The 27,699-nt window shown below is 39.0% G+C and overlaps 1 protein-coding gene across 1 annotated transcript in view; it reads left to right on the forward strand.

The window, feature by feature from the left end:
• LOC149169283 (uncharacterized) overlaps window positions 1-27,699 on the forward strand; it is a 324,296-nt gene that overhangs the window by 245,854 nt on the left and 50,743 nt on the right. The window contains exons 25-30 of the mRNA XM_089428626.1: window positions 13,381-13,787; window positions 13,881-14,307; window positions 14,464-15,765; window positions 16,032-16,292; window positions 16,405-16,695; window positions 16,942-17,424. Of these exons, the coding sequence (XP_089284752.1) occupies window positions 13,381-13,787; window positions 13,881-14,307; window positions 14,464-15,765; window positions 16,032-16,292; window positions 16,405-16,695; window positions 16,942-17,424 (3,171 nt within the window). The remainder of the gene's footprint in view (window positions 1-13,380; window positions 13,788-13,880; window positions 14,308-14,463; window positions 15,766-16,031; window positions 16,293-16,404; window positions 16,696-16,941; window positions 17,425-27,699) is intronic.

Consider the following 27,699-nt stretch of genomic DNA (forward strand, 5'->3'; position numbering starts at 1 on the left):
GCCATCAAGAGTGGTCTCTTCCACCTGTTCAAAACCTTGCTTGTTAGCTGCATTTGTAGTCCTTTCCTTTAATACCTGCGAGTGTGGACTTGATACCATGCTAGCCAATGACTCTCTTACCTTCAAAAGGCGCTTAAAGGTGAGGTAATAGCTAGCAAACTATGTTGCACGGGTTCCCGCACCCAAGTACCGGATTCGGGTACGGGTTCTTCCTAGAAGAACCCAGAAGAACCAGGTTCTTCCATGAAGAACCGGGTTCTTCAAAAAAAAAATTGGGTTCTTTTCCTTTAATGGGTTCTTAGATTCTTGGGTTCTTTGGGTTCTTTTAAAGGCTTGTCGGAATGAATGTCACAATTTCTTGCTATTTCGGACTCTCTGCAACATAAGCCACAACTGTCAGTCCACTTTTATACACTCAATTTGCCTCCTACAGCTGCGGCATAGTCCCTCCTCCTTGTTGTTGTCAAACGCTGAGCTGTAGGGCTTGATTCATGCCACTGTTTACATAAAACAGCTCACTGTTCACTAAGGAACAGACCTCGGCCTCCCTATGCAGACTCCTGTACCCAACCGAAGCCCTAAACAGAGATGACAATGCCACAAACTTACCTCTACTCAGCCCAGACTTGTTAAATTTTTAATTTTTTATACTATATACTATAATATGAGAAGTATATGTTTTAGTTCTTTTAACCTCAAATAGTTGCAATTAGATTAATAAAGCGCAGAAAATCTTCATCATTTTTTGCATTAATGAATGGCATTACATAAATGCATTCATACACTGAATATAGCTCTGTGCTATTCTTTACAATATAAACCGTTCAGTGAGAATGTATTTCAACTCAATCATCTACACAACATTCAACCAAACAAACCAGTGCAACTGAAGTATCTGCCTAATTCAAGACGCAGATTAACACATTCCTCCTTGTTAGGTACCAACTTGTCTAATGCTTCCATATATCCTGTAGCTACCTCTGGATCCATATGGGGTTTGACCCTAACCCCACCCCCAGGTGCAGGTTGGCCCAACCAAGTTGGAGAGTAGTATTTTGGCGTAAGGATATACACCAAGGCATGTAGTGGAACATTAAGTTTATTCCACCGTGTACACACACAATTGTGAATCAGTGTATACAAGTTGGCTCACACGTGCCCAAAACTGGCCATCAAGAGTGGTCTCTTCCACCTGTTCAAAACCTTGCTTGTTAGCTGCATTTGTAGTCCTTTCCTTTAATACCTGCGAGTGTGGACTTGATACCATGCTAGCCAATGACTCTCTTACCTTCAAAAGGCGCTTAAAGGTGAGGTAATAGCTAGCAAATCTAGTCTTCACAATCTTCAACAACTCCAATCTTGAGTGACTGCGGAAAAGCCCATTGGTATTGCTATGATTTGTAATAAATTTTATCATTTGTTTGCCTCTCTTGTACAAATCACCAATCGATTTGTATTGATGGTTTTTGCTCTTAATAATATCATGCATCAAAAGGTTCATTGTGTGAACCAAACACCCAAACCAAAATATGTTGGGGTATTTATCGTCAATAATTGCTCCCGTTGCCTTACAATTAGTAACATTATCAGTGATGACTTGGATGACATTGTATGGCCCAATACGTTCAATTGTTTCAAGTAATGGTTCTGCAATGTTGATGTCGGTCTTGAATCTGTTTGAGTAATCATATGCTGAAAGAAAGATGGCACCACTAATAGACAAAACAAGAACACTTATCAATGGCTTGCCTTCTACTCAAAGAATGTGATATTTTTGCTTTTTCATGATCAAGTCGAACCTATGAAACTGGATTTGTCCAAAACAAGCCACGTGTCCGAATCCCACGAATCCGACACGATTCGATGGGAATTCGAATCCTAAAATGGGACACCACGTGTCCTAACAAGACACCATCGAATCCTGGTCGTGTCCTGTTAGGACACTTCGTGTCCTGATTTTGGGATTCGAATCCCAAAAAAGTGAGGGTTTATGAGGTTTATGAGGGTTTATGAGGTATGAGGTTTATGAGGTATGAGGTTTATGTTTATGAGGTTTATGAGGGTTTATGAGCTTTGGGAGGGTTTATGAAGAATTATGAGGTTTGTGAGGGTTTATGCAGATATTTGAATTTTGCATGTACTATGCATGCTATAATGTTACTAACTTACTTTGTAAACAATAAAACTAACATCTAGATTGAAATCAACAAATTTGTATCATTAATGAGAATTTGTGTAAGAAATATCTAATTTTTAATATATATATATATATATATATATATATATATATATATATATATATAATATAATAATATATAACGAATCCTACGTGTCCTGTTCCAGGGGGTCAACGTGTCCGAATCAGAGACTCGAATCCCCATATCCTACGAATTCCGAATCCCCGTGTCAGGTGACTTAGAGTCCAACGGTTTTAGCCTTGTCATACCCAGGGCTCTTGTATCCTTTAGGGGCATCATTTATGGCAGAAACCATTTCATGCCAATAATGTGAGTGAAGAACATTGAATGAAATCCCACATGCATAGAGAAATCGGTAAACTTTTGAATCCACATCATTCCTACACCCTTCATCAAGGAAATCTAATATGGTTCTACACATTAAAGAGATGTTTGGTGACCCTGTGCCTCCATATCCACTGCCATAGGAGGATGCTGAAGGATTTCTTTGTGCATGTGATTGTGAGCTTGGTTCAAAGAAACCCTTTGATCTTTTAGATTTGTATTGGGCTTCCTCCTTCTCCCTTATGTATTTGGCTCTCTCTGCTGCTGACACACCTGTACAAGTTTTGATTCCTATTTGTTTATCTCCATCCCATGGCCTTTTCCCGCAGAGGTGCTTTCTAGCACGGGTGTATGAACCTGTCTAATTATTGTTTCAATGGGGGTAGTGAAATTTAGTGGTTCCACCCCCTTTCCCTGCTTCAGGCCTAGTAGCATATTTCCACAATGGGGTTTGGTCTTGTTTAGTTTTTTGAGCTGAATCATGTTCACTCTCTCCTCCATCTTGTCACCAAGGTACTCCTCTTTGGGGTTTTCATCAAATCCACTATAACCCACTTCTTCATGTTCAACCCTCCTTTTTCTACTCTCCAACACCATAATAACCAAAAAAGGAACCAAGAAGAAGAAAATGCCAAGCAATATAACCATGATGTTTGAAATTTGAAGTTTTGAATCTAGAAAAAAAAGGAATGGGAATGGGAAATAGAGAATTTTATTTATCTATTTATTTAGCAATGAACATAAAAATTTTTGCTAGATTAGAGTGTAGATCCTACCTCTTTGGCCTCCTATCTCCCCTTGCAAGCTACTCTCTCTTGCTCTCTCTCACTTAGGATGAAGTGAATAATGAGAGGGAGAGGGTTTATTTATTCCCCCCCTCCTCCTCTCCACTCCGACGTCGCCTCTCTCTAGGCCGTGTGGGCGTTGCTCTCCGTCGGTTGGGAGCGATTTTTCTAATTGGGGAGAGGTCAGGAGCAATCGCTCCCCGACCGCTCCCCAATTGGAAAAATCGCTCTCGGAGCGACGAGGGCGATGCTCCCTCCATTGATCCCAAGAAAACCAGGGAGCGGTTTTTCTGATCCCGAGTCGCTCCCTACCGGAGCGCGCATTAGGAGCAAGATCGAGGGCAGGGGCGCTCCCCTACAACCCTAGTTTCAAGAGAACCCCCAAATTGTTGAATTGAGGCTTCTGTGATCCATAACAATTATAAGAAAAATATCTGTGTAAATCACATGTAGAAAACCTTTGTCGACGCTTTCCGAACCAACTAGTCACTCCCCTACAACTTGTCCTGACGATGAACCACACTAGTTGGTTTGAAACACGTTGACAAAGGTTTTCTACATGTGATTTATGCCGAAATTCTTCTTAGAACCCCCAAATTTCAAGGAATAGTAGGGAATGGGACAAAAGGGAACCCCACCATTACTAATTGAACATAAAAGGAATAGAGAGCATGCATTGGTCCTATGAGTATTTTTATTAATGAAAACACTCTAGTTTTTAGCAACTCTTTGTTCTGTTCTTAAGTTTTTGTGTATTGCTATATTCATTTTACATGCTTTGTACCAATGTTGCAATAAGTACGATCGAAGAGGGTTCGGAAAAAGAAAAACTTGTAAAAATCAGCAAAAAAATTGACAAAATTAAAATAATACAAAACAATTCATTTTTTAGTATCTAAAGCATCCACAACTTAAAATAAATGAATTGACACATAAATATGAAAAGAGAACTAATATATACAATGTGTAATATGTCTAGTGCTACGGTGAATAATGTCCTGAATCCTGAGTCCTAACTCGGCCTCAAAATATCAACAAAAAATATAATAATGTACTCTCATAACCACTAAGTAACTAATGATTTCCTCTACCCATTTTGCGAGAAAATTTAATAGCTTTCCCTCTAGATGAAGGCGGCCCCGTGGTTGGTGTTGGACTCTGATGCCCTCTAGAAGCTGAAGAACTAGGAGCCAGAGGAGGTAAACCACATTCTTTACGGGTGACCATGGTAGGTGGTGTCACATCCTCATCCATTTTTTCCTCCTCCTCCTCCTCCCCAGCCACTGCTACCCCCTCCATTACCTCCGTCTCTAAGCAATCAAGGGCCGATTCCATTACAGGCCTCTTGGCTTCAACCCTCCATGGAGAAGTGGTGTCAATCCCATCCAATGAGATGGCCTCCACCTTAGGTCTTCTCAAGTTGCCTCACACACAATTGGAGATTATAGTAGACGTAGACCATGTCTTTAAGGGTCTGGGTCTCTAACTTGTAAGAGGGTCATAAACTATAAAGTAATAATTATAAAAATAATAAATTATATTTTTTATTATTTAATGAATTCAAAAAATTAATTGGAAAATTCATAACTTCTTGTGCTTCTTACTGTGCATTTTTACAAATACACTCTAGTTGTGCTCGCATTCAGAGGGGCTACATGTTTGGCTGAGCGCTCAAATGACAAGATTTTGGAGATTGGGTCCTCTGCCACCATAACTTCTTCACCATGCATCTACAACAAATAAGAGAAACATAAGAAAAAAATTTGAAATTTGAAATTTGAAGGAAAGCATGAACTTTAAGAGACAATGAAATATGAAAATTGAATCAAACTAAACCTTACCTGAAATTTTGGTTATCCTATAATGGATAGCCATGTCAAAGCTAAATGTGCCACTTGCCATCTTGTATATCTCCATTTCCTTAGAAATTTCTGCACATTCTGTCATAGAGGACACCATCTTCTGAACACAAGTGGAAAATCCATCCATGACCTCAACATCAAATATGAAACCACAAGAGTAAGAAAATGCATGGTTTAGGTAGATCCCTGCAGCATGAATTGGATGATGGAATTTATTGTTCCATTGCTCATTAATCACACCCCATATCAATTGTTGTTTCTCAAACTCCTCATCCCCCTTATCTTCATAATAGTTGCAAATGGATTCTTTGGCCCTATCCATGATCTCATATAAGTAGCCCACTGTGGGCTTGTCTTGATCAACTAATTGAAGAACCTTTATGAAAGGTTTAGTAATGTACACACCTTTTGCACTCCCTCTTAGAAGCTTTCTTGGTATGAAACAAGCAAGCATATGGCCTCTCCCTTTGGTTTGCGGCTAAATGACAAAATACACCACTCCTTTTAAAGAAACATTCTCTTCACATCCCACATAGAATTCAAGAGAGATTGAAGAGATATAAAGCTAGTGGCAAACTGTGTAATAGCAGGGCACACCACCTACTTGTTATTGGTGAATGTTCTCATCATATGAAGCACAAATGCATGATTATATATAAATTTTGTAATGCTTTTTGGTGATTCAACAATATCCCTGATAAAAGGAATTTTCCTATGCCCTCCAACATCAAGTCAATGCAATGTGCAGCACAAGGTGTTCAAAATAAGTTAGGATGCCTCTCCATAAGCATCTTGCCAACAACAACATAACTTGTAGCATTGTTTATTATGACTTGGACAAAATGTTGTGGACACACGTCCTGAATGAACATGTCCAACAAATCACATAATAATCATGCATCTTTGATATGTGCAGATGCATCAAAAAATTTCATAAACATTGCCCCCCTTGGGACAGTTAACCAAGAAGCTAATAGGGGTTCTACTCGTTTGATCAGTTCAAAACTTCAACCATTTAGCATCATAGTGCACCCCGTTTGTGCCCATGATGCCCTGAACTCGTCCAATCTTGCAGTGCATTCGACGTTTTCATTTTGAAGAATACACCTTCTCAAGTCATCATAGGGGGCTTTGTACCCTTGGCCAACAATAGCAATAACATCAACCACGGGATGGTAAAATGGATTGTTGTTGGCAATGCTGAAGGGAACGCCACTCCATAGAAGACACTTGCCCAGTAGCTTGTCAACTTCTCCCTTCTCCTTTTTTGTAAGAGTTGACATGATAGATGGTTGTGCACTAGGTATGGTTCTAAGAATAAAAAATGATGAGGCAACTATGGGGTTGACTATAGAAACTAATGTTGAAGAAGAACCACTCTCATGGTCACCTCCCACCACTCTACCCCCTTGCCATTTGAATCTTCAGAGGTGCTTTGTTCAGTTTGGTTGTCTCTATATCTTCCAATGATTTAGGGCTCTGTGGATGATTTCTAGATTTGTTTTTGTGGAAAGTCCTACTTAATGTCTTAAAATTTGTGTAAGGTTGAATTTCAATCGGTATACTCTCCTTGTGATACACTGCTCACATAACTTGCAAGGAAAATTTGATCTATCAAATCCCCCATCAGGTTCACCATTTCTCCGCCACCGGAGCCAACCATGTGGTTCCTCACCCATTTGTCATGATCGTATGTTTAAAGGTGGGCCTCCCGAATCTAAAGGTATGCCTTGTCATTTGGTAATTGAGTGTTGTAGTTTGCATGTTATGGATACTTCTGGGCATGCATTAATGGGGGGATTTGACGAAAAGAGTGGGCTAGGTCTGTGCTCTTGTTCTCTTGACCTATTTTGGATGTTAACCTTGGACCCTAGTCCCATGGGATCTCTTTCATTGACCTTTGGGCTTTAGGGATGTTACTACATGGGAAACCCTGATTTTGGTTGCGTGCTCCTGCTCCCCCATCCACATATATCACTCCCCTTCCACTCATTATAATCCCATTCGTCATTTCTCCCACCTGGGTCCACATTCCTCCATTGGGTCCACATAGGGTTAGCTTTCCCTCTCCCTTTGCCCATGATTGTCCCAACCCATAGCATGCAATGAACCACCCTACCTTAAAGGGGGTATCCATTGCTATATCTTACACATCATGCTCTTATCCCGTGAGCCCCGATTAGTTAATTAAAAAAAATCATAAAAGGCAAAAGACATATAAAGAAGGGTGAAAAAATCATGGCTGGGGCACTTCATGTACCGCGATTGCTGCCTCCTATACATTATATACCTAAGTGTGAACTTCCTTTTTACTAGCTACCCTTGTACCCCAGCATGTGGCCTAAGGCTTCCCCTTTTATTGCCTACTCCATTCATCTCTTTATCACATGCCACCACCCTTTAAAGGATGTACCTTGGGCATACTATCCCCTTTAAAAGTAGAAACCACCTAATAGGATACTTGGTTAGCCCCATTTGTAGCTTAAAGACATTAATGTTGTAATTTCTGAGTTTGACATGTTAGAAACCCTTTATGCACTTTACTAATTTATTCCTACCTACTTGTTCTGTTAATTAACAAGTTATTTACCATGTAAATACTGGAAATAAATACAAGTACATGCTCAACACATTACAGATCATCAACTGAAGGAAATAGAAATGAGCACACAGGTGACACCGTTGTTTTTGGACTAATGTCCTCGGAAAAAACCAACGCGGGAAAACCGATGCAGCTATATAAGGGTTTGATTTATTAAGCAATTTCAGAATACAATCTGGGTGCCAAATCCGGCTCACCCAACAAAGAAAAATCTCGGCAGTAGTACCTCTATAATTGGAAGCAGATATTCCGGCTGAAACCCAGGATAAACACTCCGACAGCATCACAGCTCCAATTTGCCCCACGAATCCCCAACATCGGCCTCTCTCCGGCCCAGCGTTAGCCCAACATCACTATGGTTTGGCCTACGTCAACCTCTGGAGGCACTGGCCCTCCGCGTCACTCACACTGACCCTTTGAGGCATTGCGTAGCTCCTGGCTGGCTCTACGTGAGCCCTCGCTGGCTTTGCATGAACCCTTGGCTGGTTCTACGTCCCCCTCTCCGGCTACTGCGCTGACCCTCCCGGTGTTATCTCTGCCTCTCTGCTTCTGTATTCATTGCCCCTCAACTGCAACTCTGATCACTCTCTCAACTTTCGCAACAAATTCAGCCCTAGAAAGTCGAAATCTTGATCTCTTGGTGTGTTCTCCAAGTGACCCTCAAGCCTCCTCTTATACTCTTCTCGTTGACAAATCAACGACCGAGATTAAGTCCCTAATCAATGGATAAGATTAGATCTGGCTTGATCCATGACTTTTGGACCATTCTAACACAGTTTTATATTAATTCACATTAATATTTTATTTTCCCTAAGTTTAGACTTAGGGACTCCATTAAAAATATTAATTATTTTAATATCTTCCAAACTGTTTAGAATCTGCGGAAAACCCTTTTTGGGTATTGGAGATCTCTTGTGCCTTAGCCTCTCCACCAATTTTCGTGGCTAGAGCACATTCAATGCTACACCAAATCAACAATTAGCACATGCTAAAGCCCACTATGGAAGGGCATGCCATTATGAAGTGCCCACCTATTGTCCATGGTTTGTAAGCTCTTTTACTCTATTTCCTTTGATGAATTGTTGTACTAGAACGCTAGGGGACACATTGGATCTTATGCAGGATTGTAGATGGTCTCCATTTTGGGAGTGGTCTCCCTATATGGGGTCCTAACCCTTGAAAGGGCTACATTGGGCACATGTAGGGCGTGTGTTGAGAGCCATGGGCCTCCACAACACTAGCCAACACTCCATGGATCCCCAGAGAGGTTCAAAGATTGCTCGAGATTCACCTATTGGACGAGGAAGAAGCACTGGGTTCACCTTGCCCAATCGACCCCACAATTGTACGATGCACTTGGTAGATGACAAAGGACTTGTATGCTGATGTGACATCACTTCCAATATCATCTGAGGCCTTACATATGGTCTACAGGCATCTTCGACCTACTTGGAGACCCATGAGGTTACATGCCCTCACACCCATTGGGAGCACCACGCGTTTATTATTTGGAGAACAAGGGGCGAACCCCTTGTCCACTACTTTTGGGAGCCCTATTCATCATTGTGGCACTTATGGACTTCATCAAGCTTCTTAGAAGGCTCAACGACGTGTATCGTGGATCATTCGACCTCTTGAGAGAATTATTCTTTTGTTTATGAGCTAGTTTGGTGGGCCTGTCACCAAAAGTTAGCTATTTTGCACATTATTTTTATTTTAGGGGCTAATGTAGGCCTATTTAGCTAAATCAAACTCATTAAAAGTGTATAAATACAAGTGATGTGAATTCATTTTAGCATCATCACTCAGATTGGACTTGTATCTCTCTTGAGAATTTCACTATCCTTCTTGGAGGATGAATTTTGGAGCATGGAATGAATTTTGATGGTTGGATTATTTTCTCTTGTCTTGGAGCTTCTTCATTGGCAAATTCTTGATGGTTGGATATACTCTTAATACATGTAAGTACAATTTAATGCTATTATCTTTTCTATTCTTGTCACATACATTGTTGTTGGGATTTTTCTATACTAGGGCTAATTTACTACATCCATTTATGCGAAGTTGTGGAAATTCTGTTTCTAGATAGTGATGCTTCATGTATGGGCCATGTATTATGAATGAATGTTCCTAGAGATGCTTCTTCATTGAAATTCATCTTGATAAGCCATCAATCTTGCAAAACGAGGTATAAAGTTCTGGAAGCTACTTTTGCCGTTGCCCTAATGTTATGTGAAGTTGTCTTTGATGCCTACTTGACATAGAAATTCAATGTCCATAGTTATAGTTATTGTTGATTCCAAATCTCCCTAAAGGACTAGGCACTAGTCCACCATAAGGTGATCACCTCAAACCTATTTTCCTTATCCCCTCTCCTTTTATCTAGGTCTATTCATCTAGGTTACCTAGGGGATCAATTATCTCCAATATAGCCATCCAAATAATTCATTTTTTGGTCCAAAATTGCGCTGGTGTGTCCTCACGAAGCCCTCCAAATTTCGTGAGATTCCAACAGTGGGATCTTAAGATATCGCAAGCCCTGGCTCGAAGACCAATTCTTGCCCTTGGTTTCACTTAGGGTAGAAAGCTCACTGGGATCCTTGCATTGCCTTTTCTAAAAAATGCATTCCTTGATCCCTTTCCCCTCCCTAATTAGGTCAAGCATATCATTGGTTGCTAAATCCCATACCCTTTACCTAACCTTGGGTCCACTTGGTCCTGTGTGGTCCCGTGCACTGTCAAGTTTAATTCTTCAAAGATCACCTATAACCTAATTTTCCACAAGAATTCTAGGGCTTAGGTATCTCCATTATAAGGCACATACTCAAAACCTAACCCTTGAAATTCTCCCCAAGCTGTTCCTTGAGAGCCTTCCATCTTGTCTTCGAAGACAAGAAAGCCACATATTTGAGCCTCTCTTGTGAATAGGCTTCGAGGATCACCCCTTGCCCTATCATTGGTCCATCATGATCCTTATCATAACGGGTCTCCTCGCATTAGTGAAATTCCATAAAGAGTTGGGAGCCTTAGCCGAGGTGACAGTGGGCTATCCCTCCATTGCTAACCTTAGCCTAATAGTAGCCCTTCAAGGATCCCCTTTTAGGACTCCTGCGAGTTTGATTGGTAACAGGGAACAAGAAGAATTTAAAGTTAAACAACTGAAATTAACAATTAGCATTTTGAATTTTTGACCAAACAAAACCCTCCACTCAATGCAACAATAATGACAAAAAAACACACTCAAAATTAGTCAAAAATTATGTAAAAAACCTAGGGCAGAAGAAGAATTGAAGTAAATAAAGTTAACAATCAACATTTTGAATTTTTGACAAAAACAAACCCTCTCCACTAAATGCAACAAGAATGGCAAAAAAAACACCTCTCGGCACTTGATAGATCCGAGGTTAAGAGGGATCTAGGCTGGTAATACTCTCTAATTCTATTTCTATAACTCTATAATGTTATACCATCAATTTAAATTTAAAGAGTAAATAAGAAAATACCTAATAACATGGATAAATTTTAAAAAGAAGATTTGCTTACATGAAAAGCGACCTAATAATTTGGATTTATAGCTAGCAGCATTGTATACTATTATCGTTATTGGTGTGCAGTTAATGCCATATTTCAAAACAGAATTTCCTTTGACAAAAATATAGTATGCATGTGGCCAATCACATCATGATTTGAGTTTAAAAGTTAATATTTTAACTCTAATATGGATCTTGCATCCTCTACATACGACTTGAATATATCTTGGCAATCATCATCATGTATATTTAGTTCCCATCATAACTGATCATTTTTCGATTGTTATATTTCTATGGTCTCAACATACACAAGGAAAGTAGGTTCAACTATGCTAAAAAATATTCCTCTTTGTTTTGTTGATGAGAGGGTTTCTGGTTGTTAAAAAGTAAATTGTTTACGGTTTTCAACAATTGAACAAAGCTGTTTCAATAGAATGGGAACTAGCATTTAATCATGATCCTACTTAAAATGTACCCATCACTAAAATAAAATCTTGAATTGACATGGTAAACAATTTTTTTTTATCTTATTTTAATGTGTAGAAGGTGATATTGATGATGAAGATTCCAATATAGGCAAAGATTTTGATGATATGTGGGTATTGTTGTAGCATGATTTTTTTGGATGCTAGAGGCCATCTAGGACCTGTTTTTTGATGTATTTTCGGTTCGGAGATGCATTGCAGTCGGTGTTATTTTGGTTATGTGCACCCTTACATGCTACTATATAAATGAGAAATTTTGTTTGTTTGCATACAAATGGCTTGAATTCATATGGATGCACATGAATATATATATGTTTATCTTGTTGAAATTTGATGACTAAAAAAAGTTTCCTGCAATCCCAACCCAGTTTTAATTTCACCTTATCACTCCCATTCAGTTAAATGCTCTTTCCCGCACATGTCACTGTCAACGCATGCTAAAAATAAATATGGACATAACCAGATCAGCAACACACATAAAAATACACAGATTTTTGGTCAACTTAGACCCAGGCAAAACCCCTTCAATCTTCTCCGGCGAAAACTTGTTAGAGAGCTCTTTAAATTTTATTTTATCTTTCAAGTTCAGGAAAAATACATTTGCAAACAAAACAAAACAACAAAATACAACTTATCTCTTCAGCCAAAAACTCGTTGAAAACCGTGCCCACTTTGCCTTGATTTTCATGCTCACGTACACCTGAAAATATGTACTGTACAGATACGACTGTACGGATTTTTTTTTGGTTTCATTTTTTATTTTATTCAAAAACTTCTCTCGAATGGCGTGCACCTCACAGCGTTCAATGCTGTTCGTACTGTACCTTCTGCTGTCTTCTATGCCTTGATTTCCATGCCCAGCTTTGCCCAGAAATCACTCCTTCAACTTGCTGCAACAAATTTCTCCTTCAGAACTTTTCTCCAGCTCTCAGCCTCCTTTCTAGAATCTGCTCGTGAAGAATGAATGCAGTCTCTCTTTTCTTTTCCCCTTTTTGTTTTCCTAAATGACTTTTGGACAACCTTAAGATCTAATGGCTGAGATTCATTTAGATCAAGGGATGAGAATAATGTGCATTTAATTCTCACTTTCTATTTTTTAACTCATCCATTAAATAAAGTACCCACATTGTACTTTATGTCTAAGGTCACTATTCACTTTATAATTTAACATTGACTTTACCACTTATAAAGTCACTTTCACTTTATAAAGTCACATTTAGGAAAATAATTATTTTGGACACTTTGCAGTAGTAGAGACTAACCCATGGGAAACCACTTGTCCAAAGTACATTAAAAATCAGCATTTCCTTAAAATTTGAATATTTTGTGTGTTTTTGGTTGACTGTTTTTTTGGGTCCGGTTTTTTTTACTGATTCCAGTATGGTTCTGATAACATTGGTTTTATCCATTGGTAGTTTCTCTAGCCATACTATTTCGTATTGTTTACTTGCATGATTCTGCTGCTGCTCCTATGTTATATGGTTGAGTTTCCAAGCTTTGATGGTTTTTATTGGTTTATTGTGCGACGAACCTGGTTTCCATTATGTTGAAACCTGTTGTCATTACTAAGAAGAAATTTGGTGGGCTGCTACAGATTCACAGGATGGATCAGGAACCTTCCCCTGCTACTGCACGTTTGAAATCTGATCTAGGTGCTGTTACGTCCAATTTGAAATCAATACTTAAACTTGTTAGTGGAAGAGTAATGCTTGTTTCTGAATGCAAGCGCTCAATTAGCCAGATACTACAATCTATACTGTCTGAAAAAGGCACAGATGCCAGTGTCCTCCTTACTGTACTTGATATAATGAAAGATTGGATTGAGAACGATTTTAGGTCATCTAGTTCTGGAACATCAAATGCAGTCCTTAACAAGGATATAATTTTGTACCTACAAAGGTTGTCACAAGTTGATAGACAGTTTCTATCTACGCCATTTTTGGAAGAGTGGGATGGGAAGTATCTTCAGTTACTTTATCGACTCTGTTCAGACTCAACCAAGTGAGTAGTTGATGTTTACTTTCCAAGCAGTTTGAGATTCACAAGAGTTGGAGACATTATATGTTTTCACTAATACCTGTGTGTTTTTTTCAGGTATGCATTGCCTGTAAGACAGGAAGTATTTCAAAAGGTGGAAAGGCAGTACATGTTGGGCCTGAGAGCAAAGGATCCTGAGATGCGACAAAAGTTCTTTGCTCTTTATCATGACTCTCTTGGAAAAACATTGTTTACACGATTACAATATATAATACAAACTCAAGAATGGGAAGCTCTAAGTGATGTGTTCTGGTTGAAACAGGGCTTAGATATTCTTTTGGCAATCTTAGTAGAGCATGAACCTATTACACTTGCACCAAATTCGGCACAGGTGCCTCCCCTTATGGCCTCAGGTGCTGTCCCAGAGCGTGCTGGAATGCATCAAGTAGGTGATGCTCCAGAAGAGACTGATGGAAATCCCACATCTTTTATTGGGCTTGTGAACAAGCATGCAAAGTTCTTGAATGAGACGATGAAGCTTCAGGTATCTATTTTTATCCTCTCTCCATTTCATGTTATCATTGTGTAGGAGTCCTATAGGAAAGCTACTTGTGTAAGAAGGTACTTGGTTGATATTTTTCCAGTTGTGGATGTCAGGTTTTACTTTTAGTTGCATGCCTAATAAAGTGCATTTGTTCAGGTTGCAGATGTTGTGATTCCATTGAGGGAACTTGCACACACAGATGCAAATGTGGCATATCATTTGTGGGTATTGGTGTTTCCAATTGTGTGGGCCACTCTACAAAAGGATGAGCAAGTAATGCTAGCTAAGCCAATGATTACCTTATTATCGAAAGACTATCACAGCAAACAACAAGATAAGAGGCCTAATGTTGTACAAGCACTACTAGAAGGGTTGTCATTGAGTCAGCCTCAGCCTAAAATACCAAGTGAGCTTATCAAGTTTCTGGGGAAAACTTATAATGCATGGCATATAGCTGTTTCTTTATTGGAAAGCCATGTAATGCTATTTCCTCAGGAAACACGCTGCTCTGAGGCCCTTGCTGAACTGTATCGTATGCTTAATGAGGAAGATGTACGCTATGGATTATGGAAGAAAAGACCAATAACTGCAGAAACGAGGGCAGGACTTTCCTTGGTTCAGCATGGATACTGGCAGCGTGCTCAAGATCTTTTTTATCAGGCAATGAGTAAAGCAACCCAAGGTACATACAGCAACAATGTTGCTAAAGCTGAAATGTGCCTTTGGGAAGAGCAGTGGATTTCTTGTGCACGGCAGCTGAACCAGTGGGAAGTTCTTGCAGATTTTGCTAAAGGCATCGAGAATTATGAAATATTACTCGACTGCCTATGGAAGATTCCTGAGTGGGCTTTTTTAAAAGACAATGTGTTTCCTAAAGCCCAAGTGGAAGATACAACAAAGTTTCGTATAGTACAAGCCTATTTGGCTCTTCATGATGGAAGCATTACTGGAGTTACTGAAGCTGAAAATAGATTTGCTCAAGGAGTTGATCTGGCATTAAATCATTGGTGGCAACTACCTGAAATGTCTGTTCAATCTCATGTCCCACTTTTGCAGCAATTCCAGCAGCTTGTAGAGCTTCAAGAGTCGGCAAGGGTTCTTGTAGAAATTGGGAATGGCAACAAGCAACATGTTGGAACTCCGTCTCTTGGAGCAGTTCATGGTGGCTATGTGGACCTGAAGGATATTCTTGAAACTTGGAGGTTGAGGACTCCTAATGATTGGGATAATATATCTGTCTGGTATGATTTACTTCAGTGGCGAAATCACATGTATAACACTGTAATCAATGCATTTAAAGATTTTTCAAATACAAACCCCCAGCTTCATCAACTTGGATATCGTGACAAGGCATGGAGTGTTAACAAGCTTGCTCATGTTGCGCGCAAGCAAGGACTTTATGATGTTTGTGTTACTGTGCTGAACAAAATGTATGGCTATGCACAAATGGAGGTTCAGGTAAGCATCAGAATCTTTGTATTTTATGTTACACATTTTGCAATTTCTTTTGAAATTCATGTAACAGCATTTCTTATTTGTCTTAACTCTCAAACAGAAGTTCAGGTAAGTACCCTTTTTTCGCATTTTTTCTTTTCTTTATGTTTTGCAATATCTTTTGAAGTTTATGGGGAAACATTTTGTTATTCACGTTAACTTATGTTACCAAATACTTCAAATTGGCAATCTAACAGGATGATTTTGTGACATATGAAACTCATCTGCAGGAAGCATTTGTGAAAATAAGAGAGCAAGCAAAAGCTTATTTAGAAATGAGAGGCGAGATACAAAATGGGTTTAACTTGATCAGTACTACCAATCTGGATTATTTTCCAGTTCAACACAAGGCAGAGATTTTACGCCTTAAAGGAGAATTTTACCAGAAAATGAATGATGGTGAAAGTGCTAATCAATCATATTCTGAAGCAATCAGTCGCTTCAAGAATCTATATAAAGGATGGATAAGCTGGGGTAATTATTGTGACCAGGTATTTTCTTTATTTTTTACATGAATTCTCTCTTCTGTAACACTTGGCTTGATCAATGTAGCTGTGTGAAATACATTTTGTTTGTGAACTGTGTCTTCCCCATTGATTGTAGGTGTATAAAGAGACACATGATGAGCTGTGGCTAGAATATGCAGTAAGCTGCTTTCTTCAAGGTATTAAATATGGGGCTTCAAATGCTAGAAGCCACTTAGCACGTGTTCTGTATTTATTGAGCTTCGACACCCAAAATGAGCCTGTGGGCAAAGCATTTGATAGGTACTTAGATCAGATACCCCACTGGGTATGGCTGTCATGGATACCTCAGCTACTGCTTTCCCTGCAAAGGCCTGAGGCAGCTCATTGCAAGCTTGTTCTTCTCAAAATAGCCACAGTCTATCCACAGGTCTGTATATAAATTTAGATTCAGAAAAAAGTGTATTTTCCAGCGTATTATTACTCTAAGAACACATTGGATGTAACATGCTTGGAAGTAGTTGTTCTATTTATGTAGAGATGCACATAAGATACTGTATCTGATTTTGCATTGGCTATCTTTTGATAGAGTCTCATGGACAAGGGCACAGTATGATGTGTCTAGTTATTCATGGTAGAGGCTTATTGGACTTTTGATGCACTGTTATTTCATCAGGCTCTTTATTATTGGTTGCGGACATATTTACTAGAACGACGTGATGTTGCTAGTAAGTCAGAACTGGGAAGGGGAGCTGTGGCTGCTCAGCAACGTATTCAACAGATACCTGCCTCAGTTGCTACTTCTGCTTCTCTAAATTCAGTGGAAAGTAATCCCATAGCCTCGCATCCAAGTGCAAGCAACCTGGCTCCTGAAGTTGTAAATAATCAACTTCCTCAGGGTGGCAGTTTGACTGTTTCTCATGATGGTTCCAATCCTCAAGGACAAGAGTCAGACAGAGGTCAAACAATTGATGGAAATATTCCTGCAGGCGCAGAATCATCTCAAACGAATTCGGCAGGTATACATGACTCTCAAGCTGGAATCAGGCGCAATGCCGGGCTTAGTTGGGGAGCATCAGCAGTGACAGCATTTGATGCTGCCAAGGATGTCATGGAGGCTTTAAGGAACAAACATACAAATTTGGCGAGTGAGCTTGAGGTTTGCTTCTTTTTGAGAATACCCCCAGCTTATATTTGTTATACCTATCTCCTGATTCATTTTGCGAACATTAACTATTTATTAAAAATACCTACTGATTGACTTGAAAGTTGACACCAATAAATAGTCTTGTTTCCTCCATCGAGGTTTTTGACTATGTGGTTTCTAGTTATGGAGCAAATCTGTGGACATAATGAGATGCACTAATCAGAATATAGGATATTTAAGGAATTATTTGAAAAATATACCTTGATAAAAGTAATAGGAGTTGTGGGACTCTGCCTATTTTATTGTTGTCCGCGTTCTGGATTTTTAAGTTGTCTTGTTTATTCCCTTATTTACTAGGAGAACACATGCCATATTTGTGAGTTCAATGTTCTACTGCAAGACTGAGCTTGACATTGTACTTTGTTGTCATGAATATGAATGTGAACTACAGTTAGCACAATTTGATCAAAATCAATGATTTATTGATGGTCTAAATATGATTATAAACTGCAAGTAGTGAGATCTGGGTCTCTGACAGTAGTGTCTAAATTGTATTTCATAGTGATGTCAACCAAAGTAACATGTGAACAAAGGAATGGGTGTACACTGGTTATGGGTACCCAATACTCAGCATGGACTCACAAAATGTCATGTGCTTAGCTCTCATATGTGTGTATATATGTCGTACATTACAAAAAAAGAAATTATAGAGAAAAATTCAAATTTATCTTGTTCTGAGATCTAAATGTAATGATAATGATACATAGAATGAAGATCGCCTGGTTGAAATTGAATTCTAGCAATGCGTATTCATCCAGCAAGGTACTACAAAATTAGAGTAATTTGCATTGTTTATGTGGATGTCACCTTGGAGAGCCTTGAGCACAAACATGCACGATCCGATGCATCTTTGAAATCTCTGTATGGTACAGATGCTTAAACATATTTGAACCATCTAATCTTTGTGCCCAACTATACAAGATAAGACAATTTTTTTATGCCCTTGAATGGATGACTAAAACTAAACCAATGGGACTTGGATGTACAAGTTTACAACCAATAATAACACACCGTGGGAGTGCCAAGGCTACTCATAAAAACTAAAGAATAAAAATACTAATGAGTAAGAAACTATAAGTAATTTAGTAAATAACGAAATGGGAGGGAACCACTGATAATTAGGTATAAATGTAGAGGTAGAGGAGGGATAGCAAACAGCTGGTGCTGCCTCAATCATTGGGAAGCAATCTTACGCCAAGTTTCTGGTATGTTGGAATGTGTACACAAATATGTCTGGAGATACCCCCCAAACTTTTAGGGGATGATGGGGTGTTTTGGGGGCAGGAATTAGGGGATGCTGCCTCAAATATCAAAAAATATATTGATGATTAAATTTTAAAGTTTTAAACGAAGCATTGAACTTGTAGAACCATGAAAGCAATAAAATGATAACATTGCTATTCACATGGATCATTTTGGACATCTTGATATCCACTGAATCATTGTGTTTGTCCTGTCATAACCAGATGTAAACTCTAAAGGAGTAAAACTCATTGAAGATGAATTACACCGATATGCTATAATTTAGAATCTACATGAGCAATAGTAAGAAGTTTGAACTTTTACCTTATGAATACGTAATATAAGTCTTGGAGTTACAGAATCTTAAATGCTAAAAAAGCCATGGTAAGTTATTATCCAGGCATAACTTATGCTTGGTGTGCTACTTCCATATGCTGCAAAACTGTTTAATTATCATACATGTGAAAATCAATATCACTGTCAAATTAAATTAGTTCCCAAACTAAGGTGAATGGATCTTGAACCAATATCTGTTGATGCTCCATGTTAGCTTCATCATGAACATCTATTAGTACATCATCCTCTGGATCAGTATCAGAAGAAGAAGAAGAAGGATTTTTAATGACATCCACGAGACCGAAACAGTCTAAGGGACCCAGATATCCAATCAACAAAACATCATACAATCAAGTTTCTCTCCATAACAGCCCTCTTGGCATGGATCATGATCAAAAAATTTGCCGTCTTGTGAAGCTCTCCTTCCAAAAATAACTCACATAGGCTGTCCACTTTCAGGTCGCTTTCAAACTGACTGCAAATGTCCTTATAGGCAGGAGTCCCAGTGTTGAAAATATCGGTATTGGCAAAATATTGGCGAGGGTCCAAAAAATATCTTATCGGAAATATCGGCAGCATAAAAAATGCATAATATATTCATTTTTTTTTTCAGATTTTTAAACATATAAAGCGATAACAACATGAAATAAACACATTGGCACATAAATATGAAGAAAGCACTGATACATATGATGTCAAATAGAAATGACATCAAAGGCGATACCAAATCCTGCTGATCCCTGATAATTGTCCATTCAAGGACTCAAATGTGGAGAACCAATACAAAATAACATCACATATATAAAAGTATCTCATCATCATGAGTTATATGTAGCATAACAAATAAAACTAGCAGCTATCTATTTGAAATCACTGCCCTCTCCCCCTTTTACGGGAAAACATGATGGGCTGTTTGCCAGGCCTGCCCCTAGTTGTAGAATGCCCTGACCCTGCCTCTGCACCTAATGTCAAATAATGAGTGCTAGGTATGGGGCTATGCTCTCCTATATCTATAGAAGATGGTGTTGATGCTGATGCTCCCACAGTGTCCTCCTCCTCCTCCTCTTCCTGCTCCTCCTCCGAGCGCTGCTTCTCCTCCGAGTCCTTCTCCTCTTGCTGCCCCTGTTCTAATGGATCATCTGCCATTCGCTCTAACCATGAAGGTGACTCCTCCAAGATGGGCTCCTCAGACTTCACCCTCCACTGAGACAATACATCAATATTGTCTAAGGAAATGGTATCTGGATCCATTGGTGATTCTATTTGCCTCACTCGAAGTCGAATGTTGTAATGCACATATACAAAATCATTGAGGCGTGCGAACTCCAACCTTTAAGAGTGTCAAAAAAATTAATGAGTCTTGACATTTGAAAGTAAAAATTAAAAATTACAATAAGTGTAATTGCTCAACTGAAGCTGGAGCTCAAAGTTATACTTGTTGTGCTTTTTTGCGTGTATTTTCTCAAATACACTCCAATTGCGCTCACACCCTGAAGAGTTACATGTTTGACTCAAGATTCGTATCGCCAATTTGTGCAAATTTTGTGCCCTTGCACCATAGCTTCGCCACCAAATATTTACAACAAAATAATGAAATAAAAAATTCAAAAACTTAAAACATAATTAAACTTTCAAATAAAAGTTATATAATTGAATTTAAAAAAATAGAATTATATGTAAGGAAATTCTAATTTCTAATGAGTGATGACTTGTCACTTACGTGGCATGAAGAGGGTCCTTTCCCTAATAGCATCATCAAAGCCAAATAGGCCAACACAATCTCGATAATACTGTATCTCGCGATTGATTTTGCTACGAAGCTCAGGATCAGGTACCATCCTCTGAATACAGGAATGGAGCCCTTCCATCACCTCGCCATCAAAATCAAAGCCGCATTTGTATGAAAATGCGGGGTTGAGGAAGAGTGCTGCTGCATGAATGGGTCGATGAAGCATCCCTGTCCACCGACTATCAATCACATCCCATAACATCATCTGCCTATCAAGGCCAACAGAACCCTTGTCTACATAATAAGAACGAATGGCCTCCTTGGCCCTATCCATGCCCTCATACAAATAAGCCATTGCAGGCTTCTCCCCATCCACCAATCTGAGAACCTTTACTATAGGTTCACTAACTGCGCATGCTTCTTCTACTCCATGCCAAAACGTCTTAGAGTACACCATTTTTGCAATGGCTTTCCCATCCTGTCTCTAATTGTATCTACAATTACACCAATCATCAGACACAAACATTTGCTTCAACTCGAAGTGACATCGAAGCAAAGACTGAAGAGTAATAAAGTTTGTGGCAAAACGTGTGATCGCAGGATGCCGCAACTCCTTGTTTCTAGTGAACCTCTTCATGAGGCTAAGAACAAAAGCATGGTTATAAATAAACTTGGGGACGCTCCTAGCCATATCAACCGCCTCCTTGATGAAGGAGAGTTTCCCCATATCCTCAAGCAACAAATCAAGACAATGCGCTGCCCACGGAGTCCAGAACAATGTGGGATGCCTCTCCATAAGCATCTTGCCAGCAGACACATAATTAGCTGCATTGTCTGTTATGATTTGCACCACATTCTGCACACCAATCTCCCGAATGAACCCATCTAACAACTCACATATCGTTGCTGCATCTTTGATATGTTTTGATGCACCCAACGATTTAATAAACATGGTACCTTTAGGACAATGTACCAAGAAATTTAGAAGGGTCCTAGCCTTCCTATCTGTCCAACCATCAGACATCACTGTGCATCCAGTAACTTCCCATGTCTTTTTCAACTCCGCAATCTAGAGTTGATGTTCTGCTTTTCTGCTTGAAGAATTGGCCCCCGCAACTCCTCATATGTGGCATTTTTGTACCGTGGGCCCACAACATCAATAGCATCACACATTGGCTGCCAAAATGGATTGGTTTTGGTGATGTTGAGAGGTAAGTTGCTCCAGAAAATACACCTCCCCATGACTCTATCTACTTCTTGCTTCTCCTTTTTTTTAACAAGCGATTTTATGCCAGGTTGTGCTCTAGGTCTTGTTCGTGGAACAAAAAATGATGACCTCGCACTAGCAGTAGTAGGTGATGATGTGCCAACTGTGGAGCCCCTCCCACTACCCTCAACATCAAAATCAGGAGAAGATATCCTGAAAGATCTACCTGCACGTTTAGCTTTGTTTCTTTTTGCCTCTTCCTTCTTTCTGTCTTTTTCATCAATTGCCTCAAGAGCCTTTTGTATAAGCTCCGGACTAGAAACTGTACAAATCGCAACATCATGTCCACTGAGTCTAGCAAGATGGTATTTCAGTCGTGTAACCCCACCTGTCATCTTGGTCCCACAAAATTTGCATGTAAGATATGCACGATTTGTCCCATCATCAGGGTTCCCATACTACCAAATGGGTCCAAGGCTTTTGGCATATTTGTATTTTGTAGTGGGCTAACTCAAACCTAGGGCACCAAAAAAAAATTGGAATTAGTAACTTAATAAGTAATAACCACATCATTTTGCAAAACAGTTTTTTTGCTACATTATTTGCAATTTTGCAATGTGAATTGAAAATTCAATGAAAAACCATAAATGACAATAAGAGGGTGTATTTGAAAGTTTAAAAAAAAATGCAGTTTGCTCTCGAATATCAGAGAAATCTGTAAGGGAAACACCAAGTAGATAATCATGGCTACATGAATAAACAACACTGTCAATAAGAGGAGGAATACGTTTCATTTCGAAGGCATTACACAACATCCAATATTGAACACATCATTTCATAAATTCATACATAGAAATAGGCAAACGGTAAACCTACCTCATTGTTCACATTGCACAATAAGAAACTAATTTCTAAGATGAAGAAATTTTATAGAGATGAACCCCTAATATATAATAAATAGCCTCTGCAGCTATGAACTCAAAAAAAATGGAGTTTGCTCTCCAAATATGGAGAAAACTTGAAAAGTTAAAAACTTAAAACCCTTGCATTTGCTCATGGGCATGAAAATCTTTTCAAATGGAGAAAAAAACAAGCAAAATGATTGTAGGCAAATAGGCAAGCAAGAACAATCCTAAAACTAACAAAAAATCATTAACATAGGGGTTTATTTGAACATACCTGTTAATGGAAGAAATGAAATTGTCTCACTATTCTTGAAGCTTAGATCAACGAAATCTTCGTTGTTGGTGGCGATAATAGCTATGCAATGCTCAAACCCTCCTTGGCAGCAAGCACATAGCTCTCCCCTTCCTTCTCCAGCAATCAGAAATGAAAATGATTGATAAAAAACCAAAATCGGAATTTTATAACCCGCGCAGATTTTTTTTACTCTCTCGGTGATATATTGGATTGTCGTTCGATATTTTGCCGAAATATCAACGATATTTCGTAAATATCGCGATATTTTTGGGAGCCAAAAATATCGCGATATTTTCTCGACGATATTTCGGCTTGCCGAAAATATCGCAATATTTACGAATATCACCGATATTTCGGCGATATTATCAACACTGGGCAGGACACTCTCTGATGAAGTGTCATTCAGTTTCAACCCCTCCCTCCTCACAGAAGACACAAGTTCTTTCTTCCTACTCTTCCTTAGGAACTACCCATCTACCTGTTTCACATCTAAGATGATGGGATCCGGTCCTTAGCTGTGCTATTAAAATCTTAGCCTTTCCCTTGATTGCGACACTCAAATAGGTCTTTTCATTATGCGACCATGTAGGGTTGAAATTATTGACATATATCATTTTTTACGACCAACCTGTTTTTCCCACATGGCAGTCCTGAATTTTTCAAGTACCCACTTTTTAATTTCCACTTTAGATGTAGGACAATCCTGCTAATTGATTCCCCATTTTCCCATCCGCTTGTCATTATGCTTCCTCCAAGTTTTCTTCCTACGCTTTAACTCTTCTGCGAGAATCAACTTGGACCACTAGTGCTCATCCATGCCATCTACCATTTTTTAAATACGTTAACAAACGAATGTTTGCTAAAGCTTCCATAGGAAACAAACCCGCCTCCGCTTGCAAGATCTCATATGAGACAATTGATTTGACTTTAAGATTGCTAGTGATTAAGTGTTTTTGAATTCTTTCTACCTGTCTCCATTTGTTGTCTGATATGCTGCTCCCCCAAAATTCACACCCATAGAGGATAACCGGGGTACCTAACAATCCAAAAAGAGTTTTCTTGGTTTTCCAGTCCCATAATTCTGCTTTCTTGCATCTATTCTGAAGAAGGTAGGAAGCTCTCCACCCCCCTTGAATCCTTTTAGTTCTGCATGTCTCCCAACTAAGCCTGTTGTGAAAAAAAATTCGTAGGTACTTGTACTCTTCCACTAACTCCAAGGTTTTTCCCTAAAAAATAAAGCTAAATTCTTGTTTTCTTTGCTTCAAAGAGACGATCATGACATTAGTTTTGCTAGTGTTTACTTGCATCCCCACCTCTTGACATAAGAGCTCTACTGCCTTCAAATGATCTCTCAAATCATGAGCCAATTTTGCAATTAGAATAAGATCGTCCGCATACAGAAGCAACTTCACCACATATCCTGCTAACTGAACACCCTCTCCACTATCTTTGTCCACCCAATCTTCTAGCTTGTCAATATATAAAACGAAAAGCGTGGGGGAAAGAGGGTACCCCTGCTTAACCCCTATGTCACTACCAAAGAATTCAGAGAAGCCTTAGTTCTGATTTTTGCACTAAGTTTCTTGTAAAGTTTATGCATAGCCACTCTATAGTCCCTTGGTATTTTGAGCTCTTCCATTCTTCTCTAAAGCTTATCTCTAGGGATAGTGTCAAAAGCTTTTTTGAAGTTAGTGAAGCAAAAAGAGGCCTCCTCGCTCTGGATGTCCCAAATCTTTTCGATGAAGTGCCTAAGAGTGATGCAATGATCAATTGTAGAGTTCCTTGGTGTAAAACCAACTTGCCCTTTAGCTCTTTTACGTTTTTTTCTACCCAGTTGCTGATTTTGCACTCCAATATGCTCCCGAGCAATTTTGCAAGAAGAGGTTTGACCATAATAGTGCAGTAATTAGCGGGATTATTGATGTCTCCACTTTTGTAAAGAGGGATAACCACACTCGTAGTCCATTCCACTGGAAAATTGCCTTGCGTAACCCTGTTGAATATCCTTTTAATGATTGGAGCCAAGATCTCCACACCCCACTTTAAAAATTCTGCCTGCAAACCATCAATGTCTTAAGCCTTGCCACTTGCTAAATTTTTTATACCTCACTTGACCTCGTCCACTAAGAATAACTCGGTTGTAGAGTTGATTATGGGGGGATTAATTTTCTCTTGATCTCTCTCATAAAGGAGCTTTACATAATCTAACCATTGCGCAATTGATATACTATTGTCTGTTTTCTTTGTGTTTTTTTGTAGCCCCTTCCAAAAACCTTTGGGGTTGTACTTTCCCAAAGTAATTAATTCCTTTCTTCTTGTAGCCATGTAGCTTTTGTTTTGTTTAATAAATTTTTTATACTTCTTCAAGGTTTCACTACTTGTCTCCTTCTTAAGCGACCTTTTAGCCGCCTTGCATTATTCATCATACTGAGGATTAGTTGGAAAAGTGTTTGAGCCCTTGTTGTTAGGTCGAGATCTTTTGCACCCCTCTAGGGCTTTGTGGATTAGACAGATCAACATATTGCTACAAAAGCACTCTGTTCCCAGGCTATCTTCTTTGACATTGATGTTGTTTTTTGTCACCTAAAAGTGTTGTTCCAGAGTCGCAGCAAAGAGCTCTTGATTTTCTTGGTTCATGAGGATTCTTCCACTTGCATGTGCTTCCTTTTGAGATTGATGGGTCTACACTTCTTTTATCTCACTTGTGTTCATGCCCAACTTAATAAAGAGTGGCGAGTGGTCTGAATTCATCTCAATGGGACAAGCCCCAATCCTGAAATCTGACAAATTGCAAATCAAGCTCTGGGAGCATATCACATAATCCACCACACTTTGACCATTGTAAGTTTTACATGTGATGCCACCGGATCTTGGCCAAGCTTTCATGCCATTGCAAATAACCATGTCGTAGAGGCTACACAAGCCTAACAACTCGATGCCAAAGTGGGACACACTCCCATTCCCATCCTGAGAGGTCCTTGTCCACTCATGATCCTCAATCTCCTCTAACCAAAGAAGGTTGTTGTTTGTATTCTCAACACTTCCCAATTGAATAGACTGGTTGTTTGCTGTCCTAGCATTAAAGTCCTCAATTAACACTGTATCTCCTGACATCCTGAAGGCAGAGATATCTATTTTCAAAGCACCAAAGGGGTCTTCGTTATCTAAATTTGTCTTCTTGTAAAACTTTGAATTTTTTGGGGAAAAATAACATGCATCCAACATGAATGATACCTTGTTGTTAGTTATACTCAACCTTATAAATTTCTTATTTGGATCTTCTTTTTCCACTTTTACGATTCTGCGCCACGATTCTCTTATTAGAACTGTGATCCTTGTTTGCCCTTTACCAGTTCCTGTTCCTTCATTCCATACTGAGACTTTATTGGAACATTCATACTCTGGAACCCTACAACCCTCATGCTCATGGGTTTCTAAAAGGATAATGATGTCTTTCCCTTTTGCTATGGGCCCAAAACCCAGTCCTCTACTCCATGGGAAACCTCTACAGTTCCAACTTACCATGTTTAGATATTCTCGGGTGGCCTCGAATCCCTATTTGTGATTTGTTAAACGTTCACTGATTTGGGCTTTCCCATTCTTCAAACACGCCCACTTTCCTGCTTCTCTTGTTGCTTTCACCTTTTCCCATTCCTTCCTTCGATCTTCTTGTTGGTCCCATGTCAAATCATCATCTAGATAAATCTGAGTGCCTCTAAGTAGCCCCATTTTGTTTAGGATAGCTATTTTGTCTTTTGTGCTTCTTAAAATAACTCTCACATGTCTATTCCTTCTGCTTTCTGCTTTCCTACCTATCGTATTTGCTTGCTGAATATAACCTGTCCATTTCAATTCGTCTTTGAGAAAATCCTTTGTTAAAATATTTGTTCTCTCTCTCTCTCTGGAATCCTTCAAACCTTTGATGATGAAATTTGTGGCCTTGTCTTGTCTATTTTTTCTTCTCTTATTTGTCTCTCTATGGTTTTTTTTGCTCAACCGATGGTTCCTTTACTATTTGAGCCCATGATTTAACCTCTAACATTTGTTGTCTTATTTTGTTTTCTTTCATTCCCTGTTTGCAATTGTTGATTGAAGCTTTTCCATCTAAATTTCTTTGTTAGTTGTCTTTGTCCTTGTGTCTTTTTCCTCTACCACTTTCGCTTGCTCTAATTCCTGTTTCAATGTGACCAATTCTTGTTACCCTCTTTCCATACTGCTTTGTAAGTTTATTACCTGCTCTTTGAGGATCTTGTTTTCCTTTTCAAGTTTCTGATTGGCCTTCGAAATTTCTTTTAACTTAAGATCATTGAATTGCTCTTTTAGTTCAATGAATTTACTTCTTTCTTTCATGTTCATGAGTTCGCATAAATAAAACTCAGATGACCATAACAACGAAGTGGTTGTGGGGCTGTATGTGTCCATGTTTCTTTCTTCTTTATTTGCTGGTGTAACTTTGATTTCACCCTGCATTGGACTAGACCCCTCCTGTGTCGATAAGATAGCCTTGTTTTTA

The sequence above is a fragment of the Pinus tabuliformis genome, chromosome 4_2, assembly GCF_031772625.1.
Source record: "Pinus tabuliformis cultivar Carrire ecotype Pingquan chromosome 4_2, CPIR1, whole genome shotgun sequence".
NCBI classification, from domain to species: Eukaryota; Viridiplantae; Streptophyta; class Pinopsida; order Pinales; family Pinaceae; genus Pinus; species Pinus tabuliformis.